General features: G+C 34.5%; 1 protein-coding gene across 1 annotated transcript; it reads left to right on the top strand.

Moving 5' to 3' along the window:
* The first annotated feature begins 3,026 nt into the window (after positions 1-3,026).
* LOC131079448 (thaumatin-like protein) lies at positions 3,027-4,610 on the top strand. Its single transcript, XM_058017403.2, has 2 exons — positions 3,027-3,463; positions 3,554-4,610. Exons 1-2 carry the CDS (start codon positions 3,292-3,294, stop codon positions 4,273-4,275), a joined length of 894 nt encoding a protein of 297 aa, XP_057873386.2. The 5' UTR covers positions 3,027-3,291; the 3' UTR covers positions 4,276-4,610.
* The last annotated feature ends 19,988 nt before the right edge of the window (positions 4,611-24,598 follow it).

Consider the following 24,598-nt stretch of genomic DNA (forward strand, 5'->3'; position numbering starts at 1 on the left):
TGTGACTTCAAAGTTGTTTATACTACAACCGGTATACTAGAGGTTTATTTCTAACCGATACTTGGTGACAACCGGTATATGCATGGAGACAACCAGTGGTTATACACAACTCAACATCAACATGAAGGTCCAGCAAAGACTATCACAGGAGCATCAAGGATAAGTGGTTTATATGTTTAACTCCAACTGGTATTGATTGTTCCAACTGATATTCATTGATTGTGTGATGAGTTATCACCAGTCGTGATGAGTTATCCTTACCGACAAGATTTGGCGGTATTTTTGTGATGAGTTATGATCATTGGACTAGATACACTGCACCTAGGTAATTGTGTTATGATTTCTAGAGGCCGACATGAAATCTAAAATATCTATATATTGACATCACAATGAATTGTTTTGTATGAGCGAAAGTGATATGCTATGTGTAAAGGCATAAGTGTTAAGTCGCAAAATATGTTGGTAAAGTGGAGTTAAGTGCGTAGAAGAGGATCTATACAAGCAAGTTGTGCTATCACTAGATCACATCACCTGTTGTTTTCTAATCACTGCAACAATCAAATCCCCTAATCGGGTAAGCTCTAACAAGATTCATTGTTCAAACCCTCTAACCAGGCGATCCATTAGTTTGGATTTAGAAATCCTCCATCGAGGTTACTCCTTATAGGGTACTACCTTTTACAGGGTATATCTTTTAACTAAGCTTTGGGATCTTTAACAGGATTCGCTCCTAGCAAAGCATATTTGTAGACCCTAACCGGTCAGTTATCTATTACTGCAAATAGTTAACTTGTGAGTCCCATATCATTGTGGTTTTTACCTATTTGGGTTTTCCACGTATAAACACTTGTGTTATGGTGGATGTTTTACTTATTGTGGATGTTGTTATATCATTTTTTATTGCATGCATATTGTTTAACAAACTTGTTAAGTTTATCTATCGGTCAGTGTTTAAAGTAGTCCTATTTTTGGTGTCACTGATTCACCCCTCCCTCTCAGTGCTTTACAAGTCCATCAATGAGGATGGATAAGGATGGGGGAGGGGTAAAACTTAGTGTCAACGTGTGCCACATATTGGTACGTAGAGTAAAAGATCCAATACTTGAGGTAAAATTTGTAGATTTAAAGACCATTATTTGACTTCAAGGTGGTTAGGGTTAACCATTATTACTAATAATTAAATGAAATGTGCTCATTAGATCCAAAAATAACAAATCATGTGATGGGATATGGTTGTAACAAAAAATAATTACTTAATGCACAACTACAAGTCTAACCTTTTTTGGGGGTCTTTCATGACACCTCAACAAAAATGTGTTGATATGGCAACATATTTGATGATGTATACCTTGAACTTTAATTTGAATTAGCAAGCTTGTTAAATAAATTACTGTAAATATTCATAACACCAAAACATAACTTAATGCATGAGTAAAGTTCAACCTTCTTTAGGTTTTTTTCATTACACCTCAACAAAAGCATGTTGATGTGGCAACATATATAATGCTTTGAACCTTAAATTTTAGTTTGAAACAATAAGATTGCCAAATAAATTATTATAAAAAATTACAACAACAAAACATAACTTAATACTCAACTATACGTCTATTCTTTTTCAAGATCTTTCATGATGCCTCGACAAAGATATGACAACCTATTTGATACATTGAACTTTAAACTTCAATTTGATATAATAAAATTATCAAATACATTACTACAAAAAATTGAAACTCTTTAAAATTTTAATATATTCAAATTTTAGATCAATTCCATGTCATGTAAGAGTGAATACATGTGTCATAGGATTGACCTATGATTTGGAATGTAGAATTTCAAGCAAGGATCAAGTGCATGAAAATGTGAGCCAATGATAAGGTAAGTGTGTAAAAATATCCCAAATAGGGCAAGAATAAGGTTAAATGTATGAAAGTAAAACTTAACACAAGTGTGTGCCACATATTGCTACGTAGAGAAAAGGATCCAATAGTTGGGTGCTTTTAAATAGTTGAGATAACATTTATAGATTTAAGGACCATTATTTTAAATAGTATGATATTATTAGTTATGACTTTAAGGTGGTTAGTGTTAACCATTATTACTAATAATTAAATGAAATGTGTTCATTAGATCCAAAAACAACAAATCAAGTGACGAGACATGGTTGCAATAAAAAATCATTACTTAATGCACAACTACAAGTTTAACTTTTTTTGGGGGTCTTTCATGAACTTTAAACTTTAATGTGAATTGGTAAGCTTGCCAAATAAATTACTATAAAAATTACAACAATGAAACATAACTTAATGCACAACTATAAGATTAGCCTTCTTTAGGGTCATTCATGGCGATGTGGCAACATATATAATGATATGAACCATAAATTTTAGTTTGAAATAATAAGCTTGCCAAATAAATTACTATAAAAATTTGCAACAACAAAACATAACTTAATGCACAACTGTAAGTGTAACCTTTTTCAACATCTTTCATGAAACCTCAACAAAAACACATTAATACTTTAAACTTTAATTTGAAATAATAAACTTATCAAATAAACTACCATAGAAATTTGAGACTCGTTTATCATCAATATATATGATTATGAAAAATATAAAATACACAATTGCTAAATTATTTTGTTGGCCTAGTGGTGGAGAACTTTACTCTTGAAAAATAGGTCACTTATGTATGTACACCTCAATTTGTAGCACAGTTAGGTGCCTCACACAAGAATGTAAGCCTCATTTGTTACATAATTAAGTGCCTCTTAATTAGACGCCTCACACAATGAATAAGGGGTAATCCCATATTACTATTACCCATACATAGACAGCCAATACCCTTACTCATAATCATGCATACATCCCTCGAAATGGCCATCCAACCGACAAGATGGCTATTTTACTAGTGTTAAAAGTGTTTGGCTAAAAATAAGAGCTATTATGTCAAAGATAGACATTGTTATGTGCTACTTTTGAATCTGATTGTATGAATGTTTTTCCATCAACATTTCGAATCACTCTGCCTGATCCATCATCATCAGAATGAGATAAAGATCATAAGAAAAATATAAAGAATGTATGGATAGACACCACCTACATCCCTAGGGTTTACACATGTAAGAGTATGTGACACAAGTTCTCCTTGTAAAGGTGATTACTTGGGATCCTCGTAGAGGGAATATAATTTACTTCAACCCGCTGGTTTAGGAAATCTCAAAGAGGAAAAGTCGGTTCCCTGTTACGGACTGAACAGACCAGCATGAGGAAAGAATAATGGCGGTGGGTCCCAATGTATCAAGGACAAATTACTGTCAGGCGAGCAAAAATCTATATCTCCCCTACAAATAATTCCACTCCACCCCACTCCATCATTAAACATTTCGCCAAAGCCATGACGGAAATGCGCAGAGCAAGTCTCAGAACAGCCACAGCCCTCTTTCTGGCCACAATTTTCTCATACGGTACTCAAAACTTCAACAAATTTCATGTCATTTCACAGAACTGTAAAACAGTCTCTGGTATTTAAATGCTCTCTGTGTTTTTCTGTGCAGGGGAGGCCACACGCTTCACGCTGGTGAACGAATGCAAGCACATTATATGGCCTGGAATCCAGCCAGGTGCCGGTCACCTTCTCCTGGAGCGAGGCGGCACGTGTCTGGAACCACAGACGGCGAAGTCCTTCGAGGCCCCAGTAGGGTGGTCTGGTCGAATTTGGGGGCGCTCAAACTGCTCCTTCGACGAAGCTGGTAACAATGGCGGCTGCACCACCGGCGACTGTGGCGGCTCCTTCTTCTGCAACGGCATGGGCGGTGTTCCGCCCGCCACTCTCATCGAAATCACGCTCTCCTCCTCCTCCTCCTGCAACGACTCTGCCTCTGCCTCCACAGCCGCCTGCAGTGACTTCTATGACGTCAGTCTGGTCGACGGCTTCAATTTGCCCGTAGCCATTTGCCCTGCGGAGAGTGGGACGGGAAACTGTGGGTTAGCTGGGTGTATGAAAGATCTGAATGAGCTTTGCCCTGCGGGACTTAGGGTTGAGGAGGAAGGGCGCGTTGTGGGCTGCAAAAGCGCCTGTGCTGCCTTCAATTCGCCAGAGTATTGCTGTACTGGTCGCTATGGTGATCCCCATTCTTGTTCGCCTAATACTTATTCTACACTTTTCAAGGCTGCTTGTCCTGCTGCTTATTCCTATGCCTTTGATGATGCTTCCAGTCTTCTCACCTGTTCTGCTCATCCTCACTATGTCATTACCTTCTGTCCTTCTGATGCCTGAGAGGCTCTTTTCTTTGCCCTGTACAGTGAATGAATGTGCTGTAAAGCTCTGTTGGTGTTAAAGATTGTTTTTTTAGGGCAGGGAATGGGAATGTGATCGATCTGAACAGTGGTATGTATGAAGAGGTCCCCATTAAAGGTTTTGTTTTGCCTGTAGTGGGGTTTGAAATGAAAGAAAGAAAACAACTGTGGTTTTCGTTCCGTCTCTTTGGTTTTAGTCAAAAAGTGACCTGCAGTTCCTTTGGCCCCGCTGTGTTTGCGCGCCATGTGATCTGCACGGTTATACTGTTTTTGATTTTTTTTACTGTTCAATTATTAGACGCGCCTTTTATTTAATCACTATTTATTCAATTTAGGGAAGTAACAAATTGTTAAAAGAGCTCAAAATGTTTATTAAGTAAGTTGGTAAAAGTTTATTACATTAAAAAAATATTATGTAGATTATGGTACAAGAATATTCTTATATTTAGTCTGTCAAGCTATGGCATGGTGCGATGGTTTATTTGTCCATTATGACATGACATATTGAGATGGTTAAATTATGACATTGTATTGAGAGTTTAAACTCTTTAAAATTTAAGTTGTATATTTTATGTTATTGATATTTAAGTTAATATTCTTATATTGTAAACATTGATCTTTGCATATATTTGTATGGACAAATTCAAAATTCTATAAATATGGTTAAATTAATCAAATACATAAAATAGTAAAATTAAATTTTTTTTCCACATAAATGAGTTGGAATTGATATCATCAAGTACTAATAAAATTGATTGAAAGTGTATTTAGTTTTAAATAAATATGGTTAGATTAATTAAATATATAAAATAGTATAAACAATATAAAAAAAAACTTGAGTTGTGTTTTAATGTTATAGATCTTTATGTTAATATTATTATATTATGCTTAAATTGATTATAATAAAAAAAGGAATGTTCAATTGTTTCTTCCATTTAGTTGTAAGAACGAATTCACAATTATATATGATTAAATCAATTAAGTACATAAAAATAAATATTTATCTACATAAATGAGTTAGGATTGATGCCAAATATTAGTAAAATTAATTGAAAGAGTATTTAGTTCTAGATAAATATGGTTAGATTAATTAATTATATAAAATAGTATAAAAATATATTTTTCTACATAAGTTAGTTGGGAATGATATCAAATAATAGTAAAATTAATTGAAAGAGCACTTAGTTCTATTTTATATAAAAGTGTATTGTTGTAAAGATAAAATCCTCCACATGAAAGATCAATTAAATAAACATAATCAATCAGCAAACAATTAATCTAGATAGTCAAAACTCATAACACTAAAAAAAGGGATGGTTAAATAGGAGTATGAGTGTAGTTAGTTCTCAAAATGATGTTAAATAAATAGTGTTGATACTACCTTGGAATGATTTGTCATTATGAAAATTAAATTCAATGATCTAATCAATGTATGAAAGTTAAGACGTACATCTTATGACTTCAACAAAATTGATTTGATATGCAAAAAATGATCTTCGACATGCATGAATGATTTGTGTGTCGTGTGTGTGAAGTAGGGTACCTGCAGCTGCAACACAAACACTGAATAGATCATTACAAGCATGGTTAGCAAATTGAAATAAATCGAAAGATAAACCATGACAAAGCGACCTATCGCCTCTTAAAAGATGCGAGTATGGATTTGCTCTCAGATCTAGATAAGCAATCCCAGTGACTTGACTACACCTAGACGAAGGATTTGAAATGATAATGATATGCAAGTTAGATGAGATTGATTATGCTAGATCGATCCAAGAGACTAATTAAGCTAATGATATGCATGATTAAGCTATGATGATGATGCAATTAAGCTAGAATAGAGATTGATTAAGTTACATGATTCAATAATTATGCTAGAAAATGATCAAATTAAGCTAGATCTAAGATGCAATTGCCTATAATAACAATGCTTAAATAATATGCTAGAATGGATATGCCAATAGTAACAATGCCTAAAATGATATGAGATGATATCTTTTGTGTTCCAAAATGGGGGATATTTATAGGATTTCCAAGGCCAAAGGTGAGGTCGCAGGAATCAACAGTCAAGATTGTGTCTGAAAATATCAAGGGTGAAATTGGAGGAGGTTGGAGGGAGGGACACTTGTCATCTCTGTGGTGACAAGTGTCAAGGAGCCTTGCTCATAAGAGGGCAAGTGTCCAAGGGAGGAGACATGTGGCCTAAGTGCCATGTGTCTCAAGGGGAGAATATCCAACCCATAGGAGGTTAGGATAAGCAAGTTAGAATGTGCCAGAGGATAGGGTTAGACCCAGGGTTAGGTGGAATGGGTTAGGTGAGGGGATGGTTAGATTAGGTGGTTAGAAGTTAGGAGACATGTGGCTAATTTGAATTTAAAAATTCAAATAATGGGAAAAGGCTAATTAACTTTCAACAACTTATAAATTGATTTGTTTTAATTAATTAGGGGATTAGAAGAAATGAATTTAATGGAGGAGGATTAATTAATTCAGATTAATAAATCAAAGGGGACCATTGAAATGAACCTATTAAATAAATCCTTAAATTTATTAATAAGTAGATGAATGGAAGAATTTAATCAAATTGCTAATGAATTCAATTAAATTAGGAAGGGGGGTTATTGAATAATTGCTTATTTAACTAATTATCTTCAGACCATTTTTAGGTGTATACAGTATGCTCTTCTAGAATCTATTTACCTTTAGTTGCCAAACATTTGAGAAGTCAAGGTGGTGTTTAGAGACACCATTAAAGAGCTTTCTAAACTTAGTAGGTGAATATGTTCTCCTATGTCAAAGCCCTTCGTAGACCAATTACTAGTGATGAATAGATCAAAGATAACATTCATAGATATGTCGATGATCTATATAATGATGGATGTTTGATTCTTTTATCACTAGTCGTAATTGAAATGTGCTATAACAATCATGATGTATTTGAAAGGTTTTCAATTGTACAAACATAGTGCAATTGAAAGGTTTTCAATTATAGAAACATGATTCTTTTGGAAGTGATTTGAAAGACAATTTTAAGGTGCGACGAGTTAGAGGACAATGAGAAACTACATAAACATCTCAAATTTTCAATATTTTGATTAAATTAAAGATGGTTATGTAGGAGTTACGGGTGTGTGAGAGCTTGTTTAAGCTACTAGTTTGTTCTAGCTTAGATGTAGATGCGATGCTGGAGAGTGTGGAAATGATAAAGCATGAAATATCATCAAACAAAATAAAGGGAAATCTCTAGAGGAAAGACCCCTAGGGTGGTAATATTGACAATTAAAAAGGAGATGAAGGCTTTAAGGGTTGATGTGTAGGCCCTAAAGATTTTTCCTAGAATTTATTCCTTAAAAATAGTCAATGCATGCAAATAACTAAAATTCGATTTCCAAATAAATTAAATTAAATTAAAGCTAATTAAAATTTAAGAATTGTTTAAGAATTAAAATATATTAAATAAAATAACTCAAATTAAATTAAATGAAGCTAATTAAAATTAAAAATAGTTTAAGAATTAAAATATAAAATAAAATAATTGTTACAATATGATTTTATAGACTTAACTATTATTAAATAATTGGACATGGATTGATTTTTTTTTCAAAAGATTAAATGGAATTGCTATGCTTTATTTTGAAATGTAATATGAATGTATTGGATGTCATGAATCAAATTGAATTTACGAAAACAATTTATGATGTTATAGAAATGCTGATATGATGCAAATATGATAATGTTATGTATCAAGTTAGAATTTGAAAATGATTATGATGCCTTATATAAATGATGATGTATTATTATTTACATGCACTGACTATTTGATGTTTACTTGAGTGATGAGTTTGTGCAGGTTGTCGAAGATGAACATGTGGTTGAGGCAGAGGTTTCCTAGCTTAGTGGGAACAAACGGTGTGATGGGAACCTTCACACACATACACGTAGATACTTTAATGCATAATTTTATTTGAATGGATAGATTAAGTTTAATAATTCACTTTACATGTATTAGTTTAATAATAATAGTATAAAAGGAAGAATTTCTTTCTCCCACGGTCGGCCTTGGCCATTTCTCCCCGCAGAAATGAAGAAGAAGACAAAGAGAAAGATCCTGATAAAGAGCATAGCGACTGGATTCCTCCTGACGTCGCCCCCGCCCTTGGTTTTGGGTGGGGTCCTTCAGATGACTGTGACCCTCCAACCTCTATGGGCATTAGTCTAGCGGCCCGAGGGCCTTTTCTTTGTGTTTTGTTATCTAATGTTGTTATTTTGGGCTAGGCCCATTAGACTTTTTTGAGTTTGTTTTCGGGCTAAGCCCGTGTGGACTTCTGAGGTGTGCTTCTCTACCACCCACCTTTTTTTTTGAACATGTATCCTATTTTATATTTTTAATATAGTGCATGCCTATTCATCAAAAAAATATATGTGAAGTCTAGTTTGACAATGCAAATTAGATGTGATATTTAATTTTTTTATATTAAGAATGTCCTTATAAATCTTAAATAATACAACACATATAATATGCATGTTAGATAACTATTGTTTGAATAGGTGAGAGAAGTCGAGTTCAAACGGTACGAAGTTTAGTTAAACTTAACCTTATTAGTTACACATATCTATAAGCGCCCAAATTAGAGGGAGAAATCTAGCGAAATTATGCCTAAATTCACGAGAGTCAGGGAAAAAAATGATTATTAATTCATTGGGTATGTAGGAACTAACACACACAATTCTTATCTTAATTTTGCCTACTCTGATACAGGTAGGGAAAAATGCATTTTGGACCAGAGAAATTTTGGGAGACTCAGGTTCATTATACCATTTGAGAACAAGGAAATGGAAGTCGACTGAGCATCCGAGGAATCAATAAAAGGCTTAAGGGAGCAATAACAACTCCTTTACTTACATCCTTTATAGGCTAACTAATTCACATGATTAGAAATACAAGTTCAAAAGGATACATTTTAATCTAATAAGAGTAATGATGTTAATCAATTATATGATTCAATTTATTGATGTATTATAACAATATTGCGTTTAATCACATATTACTTTCTTATCTAACCCTAACATACTATTAAATATTCTAGTAAAAGTATTTCATATCACATGATTTCTTTTGCAACCAACTATGTTAACTTTTATAGTTACTAAATATTGTTTTAAATTAATACTAGATATCACAACTTTAACATCAATTGAAGAAACAATACTCCTTCAAATATTATTTCAAAAATATCACAACGACATGCACCTATGGATCCTATTTGTTGATGTAATTCAACCTCTAAAAATCATTGTAACCCCTTGGAACCTAACAAGTCTCATATTAGAAAATGAGCACTAAATTCATAGCCTTTTAATAATCAATATGTGCATCAAAACTGAATATTTATTTACCTTTATTCTTTTCATGAAACCACATCTACATCCATTATTGTAATGCCTCAAAATTACAAGATATCTTTTGTCTAACGTTATGAATGTAGAATCTAATACTGATGATACTTTCTTAATTTTTATCACTCATACTCTTAGATTTCTCATATTAGAAAAAAACATTTATAAGTATTTAATTTTATTCTAACTTTAATCATATTAAATTGTAAGCCTACCTTTGTTTTTTATTAGGTAAGTAGGGATTTTGAAAGGGCCCAGACCCTTCTATAGAAAGAAATATTAAGCAACAAGCATTACATAATAATAAAAGACGAATAAGAGAAAAAATGAAAGTTTAGCAAAAGTCATTGATCATTACAAACACCCAATCCCAAAGTTAGGGTGATTTAAAGCCAAATTGCTTTAAAGATTTTTTCTTCATAGTGCATAAGTTTTTTTTAGCTCTAAACTTTTTTTCTTAGCAATTTCCATCCCTTCAACCTTGGACTACTTAGGAACAATAGACTTTGGGATACCAATTTCCATCCCTTACACCTTGTGCTACTTAGGAAGAAAAGTCTCCATGTACAAAGTGGAAGATAGGGGGACCAACATAGATGGAGCACTAGGCACACAACCAAAATTGGTCACATTCTTCAGATTATCATTTAATATCATAGGAGGAGGATGACGTGCCTCGTAGGTTTTGCCTCTTTGTAGCCACCATTACATCGTTCTTGCTCACATGCTCATTTTTGTTATAAGAATACCTTTGTTACTTGAAATATTTGAGTAAATTGATGATAGATTCAAATTTGAAATTATGATCCAAATTTTCATATATGGTAAATTAAGTAAAACATCTATTCATCTAGATACAACCTACTCAAACATTTAATAAATGTCAGTTTTGGAATCCACCAAAGAAAGAGGCTAGCATTTTAGTTCATATATAAATCCAAGTATCATCAATCATTATCAATAAGAAGTTTTATACACTTCAATCATTAGATTTATTCACAACTTACATGCTTCTACTATGCCTTAAATATTTCACTCAAATGTACATTTTGTTATAAATGAGAGTTTCATTTAGCATTACTTCTCAACATGATATACACGAGTTCAAACATGTTCTATACAATCTACTAGACCATGATACTAAAAAGTATTACATGAAACATTGAAACAATACCATCTTTTAAAAAAGGAAAATATTATTGAACAAAATAATATCAATTCTAATAATAAGACATAGAATGAGGTTTGTTTTTGTACTAAATCAAATGTGAGAAGATAGATGGTTTTTCAAATTTTGGTATCCAAAATACTCAAAAATAAACCAAAATCATCCTTCATATATACTCAAAGAACACATTAAAGATAAAAAGGAATATCAAGATCCAAAAGGTCCATGCAGAATAAGAAGTCCTTAAATCATATTTATTCTACCTTTCATAAATAAGCATAATAGATAAATTCTCTAAAACACGAGATTATACTTATGTCTATATCATTTTGAATTGGAAACTCTAGATTGTAATAGTGTAAATATAAATATAATTTTTTTCTAGAATTTTTAAAATTATTAAATATTTTTATAAAATTATCAAAATATGAAAATTCCAAAAGGATAATTCTAAGTTTATGAAAGTAATAATAATAATAAACTTTGCATATGATGTGCAAAGCATTTATTTTGAGAGAAAGTTGAAGTTGTTTCTCTGTGAGGAGATTAACCGTCCCATTGCATGAGCAAATAAAATAAAAGAACGAGACTAAGTTCTAACAACAAATTTTGATTCCATCACCACAAAGTCCGATGGCGCAACAAAATAAGTTATCGAGACAATAACTTAGTAAAATCTTGACACTGATCAATATCTGCACTCAACATGCCCACTACCAATGCTAGAGAAGCCAATGCTGCTATTATTAACTCTTTCATCAACCGGGTTTTCCCCATCAAAAATCTTGGTGTTGTGTGTATTGTTGATGTGGTGATGTTTTATGCTTTCATTGTTAACTTACAGATTTGATTTGTGGTTTAGTTGTTGAAAGTTTTTGAGCAAACTGATTCACCTCCCCCTCTCAATTTGTTGCATTATTGCGAACAATTGGTATCAGAGCTAGATCCTCTACCTAGAGAAGCTTGACTGCTTGAGGAGATTAGAGATGGCAACCTTTTATTTTAAGAAGGATAGTTTGAGATTTGATGGAATGAACTACACTCTCTGGAAGAGCCGGATGCAATGCCATTTGAGATGCATTAGAGAACAGTACTAGAAGATCACTAAGAATGTATACAATGTTCCTCAAAATGGTCCTTTTGGAATCTAAGAACACTAAGAGGGGGCGGGTGAATCAATGTTCTACTGGAATGGAGAAATTTAACCTTATTAATACAACAACTCAACAACCAATAAACATAAAAACATATAACAATAAGAAATAATGCAACCACAAAGATGAACACCATAACCCCACATATTTATACATGGAAAACCTCAAATAGGAAAAATCACAGTGGGATTGGAGACCCACAATATCTATCCACTGATCAGATGAATAAATATTACAATAAGGGGCCTGCACATGCAGGAAGGCTAACAACCTAGAGTGCACTGTTCATCACAAAAGGAGTCTCGCTGACTACAAAAAATATTGGACTACAATCCAGAATGGAGATTGAACTGCAAGAATAACATCTCCTATGCCTAAGTACAGTTCTGGTTAAGCTCAATACCAAAGGCCTTAAACCTCTTCCACAAACCCAATTTGATCACCTATGATCGACCAAAACCTCTGCATATGATTACAACATTATTTGCACACATATAATCCTACATCCCATACCATGATCTACAAAGAGATCTTACATCATATTTATACCAACCCAGGACCTAAACAATTAGGTCGGTCACCTAAAAGATAATACAATAAATTCATAACTTAAACCCACAATCTAATGATCAACCAAGTCGGCCTAAGACTGAAACAATATAATCTAATCAATAAATCCAACTGATAACGCATTGGGAGCATCAACCCACACATTACATAAACCGATCAATAACCTAACAGAATAACCACCGAACCTAAAATAGGCACCATAAGCCAAATGAAACACCACGAACAACTAGAACATGAACATGATAACCATCAACATCCTGATAACCGTCTAGAAGCTGCACCAACACCACTTATCGGATTCATCAAAAGATCTTCAACAAAGTGTTGTCGGTAAAACCCTTATCGGTAACCAAAAGGATTACTAGAACAAATGATAGCTCCTAAGTCATAAAATCCCGAACCAACTGAATGTGATACGCATCATAACACAAGAATAACCAATCTAAACCAATTCCACAACCCAGAACATACCAGAGAAGATCTCCAAATCAAAATCATAATCCAACCACTCTACTGGAAGCAAGTAGACAGCAAAACAACTAGTGTTGACATAAATGACAAATATCAATGTGACACATAATCAATTTCTCCAAATTGCCAACAATCTTCCCCCTTGGCATTAATGACAACACTAGATGTGAAAAACATCCAAGTGCCAAGAAATGCCAAACAAGTCTCCCACAATGGAAAACATCAAACAATCTCCCCAAAATGATATGACAATGAAGTTCTGAAACAAATATGAAGTTTTGTTCCTCCTCCTTGTTTCAACAATCTCCCCCTTAGACTGATATCTCTGTTAAGATTCATTTTTCACATAAATATCTCTCCCCCTTTGACATCAATGCCATAAATCTGACATAAACATCAAAGAAAATTCATAAACCCTCCGAACCACATAACTGACTACTCCCCCTGAGTAGTAGCACCAAAACATCAATCTGAAATGAATGATAGCACTGATAAATGCATACCAGATTGATACTAATTAACATCACTCAAGTCTCTACCAGAGGGGCAGAAACTCCCAATCTGTCTTTGAAGTACTCAAATGATTCCTCAAACCAATCCGACTTCATTTGCTTCCACCTACTCCTTCAGGAAATTATACTTGATAAAAATGTGCTTTGTCTTAGAATGAAATATCAGACTCTTAGATATGTCAATAGCAACAAAGTTATCACAGTGAATAACTATCAGCTCATTACAATCCACCTTTATATCCTTCAACATTTGCCTCATCCATAGAATTTGTGTACAGTTAGTAGCAACAACAACATACTCAAATTCAACAGTAGATAAAGAAGTGCATGACTATTTTTTGCTAATCCATGAAACAAGTTTCTTTCCAAGAAAGAAAACTTCAGCAGAGCCTATCTGGTTACCTACAATTCCATCCCAATCTGCATCTGAACATGCTCATAGTGTAAAGTCATCATAAAACAAAAACCTGTTGGCAAATGCACACTCCAATGAGAAATTGTAGGTGATTGTAGGTTTTGTCATTGATGGCAACCTTGCAATCATATGATACCAGCACCGGCACCGACAAACAGACTCTACACTGGCACACAGAACACCGACAATGAAAGAAAGGATACCGACACCTTGGCTGACTTCAATTTTATTTAAAATGTATTTTGTAATTAATTGTAAAATCATTGTAATCCGACATGGCGAGTTGTAATATGACTCATATATGTATGAGATCATTTTGTAATAGGAAGTGTGTGAAAATAGGATGTGAGATAAGTAGACCTAATATGTGAAATATTGGTTAAGGATTTATGTTGTAGCAGAGCTTAAAACGGTACTGAATCTGGCATAGCTGATGCTGATCTGAAGCAGTAAAAGACATTGGATTAGTATAATCTATTTTTTGTAAGTCAGTGTGACTTCTTTTATAATTGAGCAGTGAGCTCTAGGCACTTGGCCTTCCTGCATGTGCAGGCCCCTATTGTGAGAGTAATATTCCCTTATTGGCCAGTAAGCAAATATTGTGGGTCACAAATCCCACCGAGGTTTTTCCCACACCGGGTTTCCTCGTTAAAATGTTGTGTTATGGTGTGCTTCTCATGTTTTTGTTATTGTTCTTAGTTACAACATTATTTCTGGTTTACCAGTATACAGTTTTAATATGCTTTTCACGTTTTAAGTCAAGTAAATTTATATACCGGTTAGATACTGATTCACTCCCCCCTCTCAGTATCTTTGGGAATCCTAACAATTGGTATCAGAGATTGGTCCTCTATTTTCAGAAGCCTAACAACTTGAGGAAGATCTTATCACCGGTAGAGATGGAAAACTTGAGAAAGCAATTGGAAACAACTCTTACAGACTATGATGTAGAAAAAGTGAAGAATATCAAACTTGAGGATGATCTGAAGGCTGCTTAGGATATTATTCAAGCACTTCAAGAGAATTTTACTATTGCAAGAAACAAGAGGAGAGAAATTTGTGAAAAGATGTAGAATGAGAAAAATGAAAAGGAAACTCTTAATGATTTGGTAAACAAGCTAAGACAAGAAATCAATACAACAAAGAATGAGATGCAAGATATGACTATGAGATTTTGTAAAGAAATTGAAGACATAAAGAAGAATGAAGAAGACTTGGTTAGAAGACTAAATGATGCTGGAAATGAAAACACTAGACTCAGTCATGAAAACAATATGTTGAAGACAGATCTTATGCACACACAAAATGACAGAACTGAACTCATAAGACAGAAAGGAATCTTGGAGAGTGAACTGACTGCTACAAATCAACACAAGGAGAAATTCAAGAAAAGTTCAGAAGAACTTGGTGACATGCTGAAGAATCAGAAACCTAATGGTGATACAAATGGCCTTGGCTTTGAAGTTGGTGAAAGATCCGGTACTGCAAACAATCATGATCATAGCAAACCAATAAGACAACCTACTGCTTACAAATTTAATGGCAAATGCTTTAACTGTAACAAGTATGGTCATAGAGAAAATCAGTGTAGATCTAGAAATTTTCAGAATACTAATACACCCACCGGTCAATGTTCTAAATGCAACAAAGTTGGTCATAATTTAGAGAATTGCAGAATGAATGTAAGATGTTATATTTGTGGAAGATTTGGACACTTATCTAATCAATGCAAAACACATACTGGCATAGGATATGGGAAAGTTATTCAGAAGAACAATGTGACTTGTTATGCTTGTAACAAAATTAGACATATTGCAAAATTTTGTAGAAGGCATCTCTGGCAAATAACAAAGGTCCTAGTTTGAAAGGTAAAGAAAAGGTTGAAGAGGTAAAGCAAGAATTCTCAAAACAATGGATTAGAAAGTCAGATCTGAATGTTGATGGGAATACTCCTCCACTGGTAGAATAGAGTAACACTCCACCGGCAGAAGACTCTTCATCTAACTGAAGAAAAATCCTTTGGGGGTTTAGCAACAAAATGATAAACTTGCTATTATTCCCTCGGTTGATGGTGAGAAGTTGAAAATGCTTCTATACCGGCAGATGACTTAAGTTGTGACTTAATCGACAAGCATTAAATGTGGTAGTTGGCAAAAATAACATTATAAAGCAAGTGTTTTGGCTCCTTTTTTATTCACCAAGCATTCAAATCTTCGAGAGCGTGAAAATTCCCGAGAGAAGGCATTCTAAGCGAAGAAGTGAAGCAATCCATCAAAGCATTCATCCCTAAAGGAGTATTATATGCTGAAGACCCTAGGATGTATATACATTGTCATATTGATGAACTAGGTGATGATGAGATTAAAAATATGTATAAATATGTGATTTGTGATGAATCTGGAAATGTCAAGCCAGAACACAAAATAGTGGAAACCCTAGGTTTCACTGAAATTCTTAGTATCCCGGATTTTCCCAAGGATATCATAAGGATTGTGTTAAGCAGAGTACATGGTGAATTTTTCTGGTTAGACTCTATTCATAAAATCTCAAAAGAAGCAGTAAAAGCTGTAACAGGGTTACCCTCCACCGGTAACAGACCAGACAAAACAAAGAAGGTGTCAAATGACACAATGATAAACCTAACTGGTGCAACATTTGATAAAAGGTCTCTAAGGCTAACTGATGTGAAGGATATAAATATCAGATTTATCAGTATGATCTTAGGTTATAAGGCTACACATGCAAATATGTTAAACTCAGTTTCTAGCCTATGTATCAAGAGTGCCTATGATATGGTCAATGATAATGCAATAATAGATATATGTGAATGGCTTAAAGGTGAGCTGATAGACAATTTGGGAAAGATTAAAGGAGATAAGAAAGGAACATTCAGATTCAGAAACTTACTTGTTTGTTTGATGCTATACATAACCAAACAAGTTCTCGGTATTGGTGCTAGAGAGTTTGGCTTTGACATCTCGGTAGGAAAATAACTATCAGATCTATTGAGCAATATGGGAGAGAATAGGGAGAAAAACCTAAATGAGTATTTTCAAGCATTAAAGGCTCGAATGAAGACTAGAGTAAGATTGTCACAAGCTATTGTGGATAAGTATCAGAAAGAAATCTGTTTTGTGATCAAGAAAGATGAAATCTGGATGGAGGCAGTTATCCCTAGAACTATTTGGGTAACTGAAATGGGCTATGAAACATATGACAACATCATAGAAACTTATGCAAAAGCCCTCCTTGAAGCTCCAAAGGAACTAAAAGAGAAAGTGTTTGGTAGTGCTGAAACAATAGAAAGTACTATTCAATCTAGGAAAAGGGTTAAGAAAGTTGAAGCAACTGTAAGAAAAGGAACCCGATAGGCAAAGACAATCAAGGAAGATGTTTTGAGACAAACTGGTATAAGTGAAAGTGAGTTGGAAGCACCTCAACCGGAAACTCATCTTTCACCAATTGGAACTTCTTCTGAGAGTGATATACCAACAGTATTTAAAAGGGTGGAAAAGAAAAGAAAACCCTCACCGGTACCTTCTCCTACATCAAAAAAGACAAGATAGAAACAACAGGCAGTAAGGCCTCCAACAAAGAAAATGACTCCTAAGAAGAAGAAGGTGAAACAAACTATTGCTCCTCTAGACAAAATTCTTAGCGAAATTACAGAGGATGATAAGTTGAAGAACATAAACAAAATATACAATACACTATCAGCCAATGATAAGGAAATCATAGAAAATAGTGTAATTCTACACTTAGATATATACAAGAAATTTTTGATGCAAATTGTTGATGAAATTCCAAATGACTTGTATAGGAGATTAGAAGCTGGAAGATTAGCCATTGTTGAACTGGATAAAAATATTAAGATTGAAAAATTACTAGCAGTGCATCCAGTTAACTCACCTGATGAAATTGACAAATTAATCAGTGAGGCTAATCGGACAGTATTTTCTACTGCTCACCGACATGTAGCACTAATGGCTGGCAGAGTAACTGAAGTATCTGAGGAAACAACAGATGGATGGGATTTATTCTTTGTGGAAAAAGAAAAAGAGGAAGAATTACTTAGGCCAAAAACTATCAAAGTATATCAAAAGGACAGAGATAAGGGGAAAGGTAAGGTAGGTGGACCACCAAGCCTGAAAATAACTGACAATGTGCCCCCACCTCCTTCAAATACTCCATTGGTAGACACTACTGAAAACCAACCAGCCACAAAGAGTATGGAGACTCCGGTAGAATATACAAACCCTGAATCAGAAATTTTGTATACAGTAAATGTAGACACTCAGGAAGTTAACATTGTGGTTGACAGAGAAACCATTGAGGATAAGGAGAAAAATGTGACTACTAAGTCACCGGCTGCAGAGGTTGAGATGAACACAGAAAAACTAGCACTAGCAGAGCAACCAACAAAGGATACAACTGAGAAACTGGTAGATACAACAAATAAACCATCTGAAGAACCAGCTAAAGAGAGTTCAAAGGTACAAACTGAGATTACATCTGAGAAACCGATAGTTAAAAGCTCAGAGAAACCCTCTGAGACATAGTTAGAGAAACCAAAACCATTACAGGTTGAAGCACAGGTTCAGACAGAGACAGTACCACCGGCCCAAACTGAAAAGCATAAACCTTTGTTTGTAGAAATGCAAACACATACTGACCTACCAGAGGTCGAATCAAGTAAAGTAATTACCACAATCGGTAGCATGGCTATTGTAAAAACTGTTGGACAAACATCTGGCACAGCTATGGCAGAATTCAGACCTACTAATGTAACAGAGGACCTGTTAGATTCAATAAAGAAGATCACATAATGCAATGCACAAGCCTATAAGGTTATTGATGACAATACTAATTCTTAAATTGATTGCACCAAAGTGCACAGTTGATAATAAAGATTCTTTAGGACAACTAGACACATTGTCTAAATTCATCACCGGTAACTTACTGACTATTGATCAAGCAAATGAGGATACATTTAAGGAAAGGATGATAAAGGAAAAAGAGAAATTATTTGAGGATACTGTAAATAAAAACAAGGAGAAAATGGATACTCTTTTACCGGAACTTGGAGAAATAATTCTTGACTCCAAGAAACTATATAGGGACATTGGTAAAACAAATATTTTGACAGAGGATCTTGACAAGGAGACCAACAAAGCACAAGATAAGATAAACAATATTGCTGACAATCTGATAGGTGCATCAGATTCATTTTTGGAGTTAGAGAAGAAGATTGCAGAGCAAGAAGAGAAAATCAAGAAGTTAGGAAATGACAAACAGGGAATAAAGGATAAAGCAAAGGACTTGAAATGCAGACTTAGTCCAAGACTTGAATACTTTATTTCTTTGAGAAAAAAAATATCTGAGGCTTTGGTTCCCATACTGAAGACACCGGACGAGCAAATGCACATACTCACCGGTACTGTTCAAAGAACTCAAGAGGCAATAAATGACATCAAAACATTCAGTAATTGTATAAATTTGATTTTGATAGATATCTTTCAGATTGTAACCCACTAGTTCCAAGAATCCAGGAAGGACTCCACTGACAGCGAATGACAACCTTTGTCATTGATGTCAAAGGGGGAGTAGTGGGATGAGAAAAATGGTCAGAAGGAAGGGACTTCGTCTGCTCAGGGGGAGCATACAGTTTTTGAGCATACAATTTTGGAAAGATAATTTTTTGGCAAACTATTTTTGGATATCATTTTGGACACTTGATTTTTCTCATGAGTGTTGCCATCAATGCCAAAGGGGGAGATTGTTGGCAAATGCACACTTCAATGAGAAATTGTAGGCGATTGTAGGTTTTGTCATTGATGGCAACCTTGCAATCATATGATACCGACACCGACACTGACAGACAGACTCTACACCGACACACAGAACACCGACAGTGAAAGGAAGGATACCGACACCTTGGTCGACTTCAATTTTGTTTAAAATGTATTTTGTAATTAATTGTAAAATCATTGTAAGACGACATGGAGAGTTGTAATATGACTCATATATGTATCAGATCATTTTGTAATAGGGAGTGTGTGAAAATAGGATGCGAGATAAGCAGAGCTAATATGCGAAATATTGGTTAAGGATTTATGTTGTAGCAGAGCTTAAACTGGTACTGAATCTGGCATAGTAGATGCTGATCTGAAGCAGTACAAGACATTGGATTAGTATAATCCATTTTTTGTAAGTCAGTGTGACTTATTTTGTAATTGAGCAATGAGCTCTAGGCACTTGGCCTTCCTGCATGTGCAAGCCCCTATTGTAAGAGTAATATTCCCTTATTGGCCAGTAAGTGAATATTGTGGGTCACAAATCCCACCAAGGTTTTTCCCACACCAAGTTTCCTCGTTAAAATGTTGTGTTATGGTGTGCTTCTCATGTTTTTGTTATTGTTCTTAGTTACAACATTATTTCTGGTTTACCGATACATAGTTTTAATATGCTTTTCACATTTTAAGTCAAGTAAATTTATATACCGGTTAGATACTGATTCACCCCCCCTCTCAGTATCTTTGGGAATCCTAACAAAACCATACCTGAAGGTCCTTGAAAATATTTGAAAATCCTAGCCACCGGAGTAAGGATTCAACATAATCAATTCCTTCCTTATGAGAATATCCTTTGTAAACCAATCAGGCCTAGTTCCAATAACATCCAAGTCCACGTGTTGTCCTTTTCTAACTAATCCAATTCCTCTTCCATAGTTTACATCCAACATTCATCCTTACAAGCTTCAATAACTAATGTCGGTACAATTAAAGAAATTAAGCATACCTCATCAACTGCCAACCTTCTTCTTGTCCAGTTATCTGATCTTCTGAATGATTCAACCTTACATACCTAGGAGTCTTCTGACTTTCTGTTCCTCTACTTTGATCTTCAATTACTATTGAATTTTTTGATACTACCAGAGTAACTAGTTCAACATTTTGTTCTGGTGTAGGTGCTACCAGTTTAGTTATGATCATTTCCACTTTTGGTTCTCTCTTATAAGTTTTGATTTGACCTTTGTTCAGCTCATCCACCTTGACATTAGTGCTCTCCACAATTCTCTGCAATATTTTGTGATGACATCTATATGCTTTGCTTTCATTAGAATAACCAAGAAATATCCCTTCATCACATCTAGGATCAAACTTTCCAATGGAATCATCTCTTTTAATATAGCATTTACTACCAAAGATTTTGAAATACTTGACTGTAGGTGTATGACCAAACCATAACTCATAAAGTGACTTATCCGTAAACCAAACCAGATCCAAGATCCAACAAATCTGACTTCTCCAAAGATCTGAAATAGGCTTTCAGACCACTACTAGGGGCAATGCAAGATTTGTCATCAATTTGCCTCCCCCTAAGGCAAATGCCTTAGTTACCAGATGAGTTTCCTGCCTGTGCAGGAACATTTTGCTTTGCCGGTTGAGTAACCAGGGTATATTCTTCAACCAAATGAACATCTAGGGCAATTGATTCTGTTGGTTGAGCCTCAGACTTCATAGCCCACGTCTTCTCATGCTCAGTCCGAATGTCATCCCAATCAGAAATCGGTAAACAACCAAAATAGCCAGTGTTGCCATCAATGACAAAACATCAATGCAACACATAATCAATTCCTCCAAATTGCCAATAGGTCCTACTACTTTGGATGAGATAAAGGAAGCAAAATACAACATTAGAGCCAAGGAAGCATTACTGAGTGCGCTGAATGATTCTAAGATGACTAATGTGATGGATTTAGAAACAACTCATGAAATTTGGATAAAATTGAAAACTTTGTATGAAGGCGATAGTCAAGTGAAAGTTTCTAAGTTTCAAAGCTTGAAGGGAAAGTAGGAGGAGCTGAAGATGAGTGCAGATGAGAATATTACCTTTTTATGTAGAAACTGATGAGATTGTGTGTGGAATCGTATGTGCCGATAGAATCTTATAAGAATCTGAGATTGTTGCTAAAGTGTTGAGATCCTTGCCTCCAACTTACAAATGCAAATTTGTTGCTATTGATGAGCTCTGGACTATGACAAATGTGACAAGAGACATGTTGATTGGTAAACTTGTTTCTTTTGAGTTGAGTGAGCTTGATGACTGTCTTCCTCAAATTGAATCTGCATTCAAAGCTACAGTATTTGGGAAGCAGAGATATGATTTGGGAGAAAGTTCTACAATTGTGTCTAGATATGAGAAAGAGATGAAAGAAATGGAAGAAGAAGAAAAGGAACTTGAAGCACTTATTGCCAGAAGATTGGATAAAGGTGCTTGTAAGTATGAAGGAAAGTTGTCGCTTAAATGTTTTTCATGTAATAAGATAGGACATTTTGCATCAAGGTGTCTGGAAAGAGATAGAAATCTTATGAAGCCATTTAAGCCTTATAAGCCTAAATTCTAGAAGATATGTTATTATGTTGCTAATGAAGGTGTGACCGATGATGAGTGTGATAAGAGAAATTCAGGAGATGAATTTGTGTTCATTGCTATCAAGGAAGGTGATCTAGAAACTACAAATTCTACAAGTTGTATTAACGAGGAGAAAGCCTTAGCTGCTAAAGTTGAAGAGAAAGATGAATGGGTAATTGACAGTGGTTACTTTCATCATATGACAAATGATAAGAGTAAGTTCGAGAAAATGGAAAAATATGATGGCAGTGTGGTAAGATTTGGTGATAACAAAGCTTGTGTGGTCCATGGTAGAGGTTCTATTTCTCTTGATGGTAAGCATAACACTGATGATGTCTTATATGTTGAAGGTATTAAGAATAATATTTTGAGTGTTGGTCAAATGGTTGATAAGGGATATGACTTTCAATTCAAGAATGAAAAATGTAAGATCTTGAGTAGCTCCAGAACTGAGATTGCATCAAGTACTAAGACTAAAGGTAATATCTTTCATCTGAATGCAGATAGTAAAAGTTGTTTGATTGCTCAAATTGATGAAAGTTGGTTATGACATAGAAGCATGCCATGTAAATTTTGATTGCATGGTTAAGATAAGTTCCACTCAAGCAGTGAGACATCTACCTAAGTTGATGAAGCCTTCTAATCTGGTATGTAAGGAGTGTCAATTAGGGAAGCAAACAAGAGTTACTTATAAGAGCAAACAATAAATTCTAATGGATTGTTAGATCTTGTGCATACTGATTTTTGTGGTCATTCTAGAGTAAGAAGCTTGTAGCGTGATAGGTACTTCATGTTGCTATTGATGACTATTCAAGGATGATGTGGGTTGCTTTCTTAAAGGAGAAGTGTGAAGCATTGGAGAAGTTCAATATTTCAAAGCTATGGTAGAGAATGAGACTAGATTAAAGTTGGGGTGTCTGAGATTTGATAGAGGTGGAGAATTCACTTACAGTGAGTTTAATGCATACTGTGAAGATCATGGTGTTAGGAGATAGTTATCTACACCTAGAACACCACAACAAAATGGTGTTGTGGAGAGGAAGAATATAACAGTTCAAGAAGCTTCTAGAACCATGATAATTGAAGGAAATGTTCCACATGTGTATTGGAGAAAAGCTATGAGTACTGCAGTATACACTTTTAACCGAATTCATATTAAAGGTGACACTGGTAAGACTCCTTATGAGTTATGGTTTGGCCATGCTCCTACAGTTAGATATTTCAAAAATTTTGGAAGTAAATGCTACATTAAAAGAGATGAAGATCTAGGTAAATTTGATGCTAGAAGTAATGAGGGAATATTTCTTGGTTATTCTACTAAGAGTAAGGCCTACCCGTGTTACAATAAGAGACTGAGAAAAATTGTTGAAAGTGCTAATGTGAAAGTTGATGAAGGAAATGTGAGACAGATCAAATCTTTTGTGGATATGATTTTGATGATTAGGATGTTAGTTGAGATAAAGGAAAGTGAGCGAAGACCCAAAACCTAAATCAAATTGATCCAAAAAAGTTAGAGAATGAAGGAGAAGGAACAAATGCTAATGCTGAAGAAAGAGTTCAAGAACCAGAAAATCAACGAAATCCTAAAACTTTGAGGTATGTGAGATTGAATTATTTAGAGAATCAAATTATTGGTGATAAGAATAAAGGTGTGATGACTAGGAGAAGACTTGTTGAAGAAATTTGTTTGATTTCTAAGATTGAGCCTAAAGATGTTGATGAAGCATGCAAAGATAAAAATTGGATTAAGGCAATAGAAAAATAACTTAATCAAATTGAAAAGAATAATATATGGATTCTTTTTCCTAGACCTAAGGATAAAAATGTGATTGGAACTAAATTAGTATTCAAGAATAAATTAAATAAATAGGATGAAGTTTTTTAGAGACAAAGCTAGACTTGTTTGTAAAGGTTTTTCACAAATGGAAGGTATTGATTATGAGGAGACTTTTGCTCCAGTAGCTAGAATTGAAGCTATTAGACTATTTCTTGTTTATGCTGCTCATAAAGATTTCAAGGTCTATTAGATGGATGTAAAGTCAACCTTTCTTAATGGTGAGATGGAAGAAGAGGTCTACATAGAGCAACCAGATGGATTTTTGTTGACAGATGAAAAGGACATGGTTTGTCGGTTAAAGAAAGCATTGTATGGATTGAAGCAAGCCCCTAGAGCATGGTATGCCAGATTGGATAAGTATTTG

This window comes from Cryptomeria japonica, chromosome 8 (genome assembly GCF_030272615.1).
Source record: "Cryptomeria japonica chromosome 8, Sugi_1.0, whole genome shotgun sequence".
NCBI classification, from domain to species: Eukaryota; Viridiplantae; Streptophyta; class Pinopsida; order Cupressales; family Cupressaceae; genus Cryptomeria; species Cryptomeria japonica.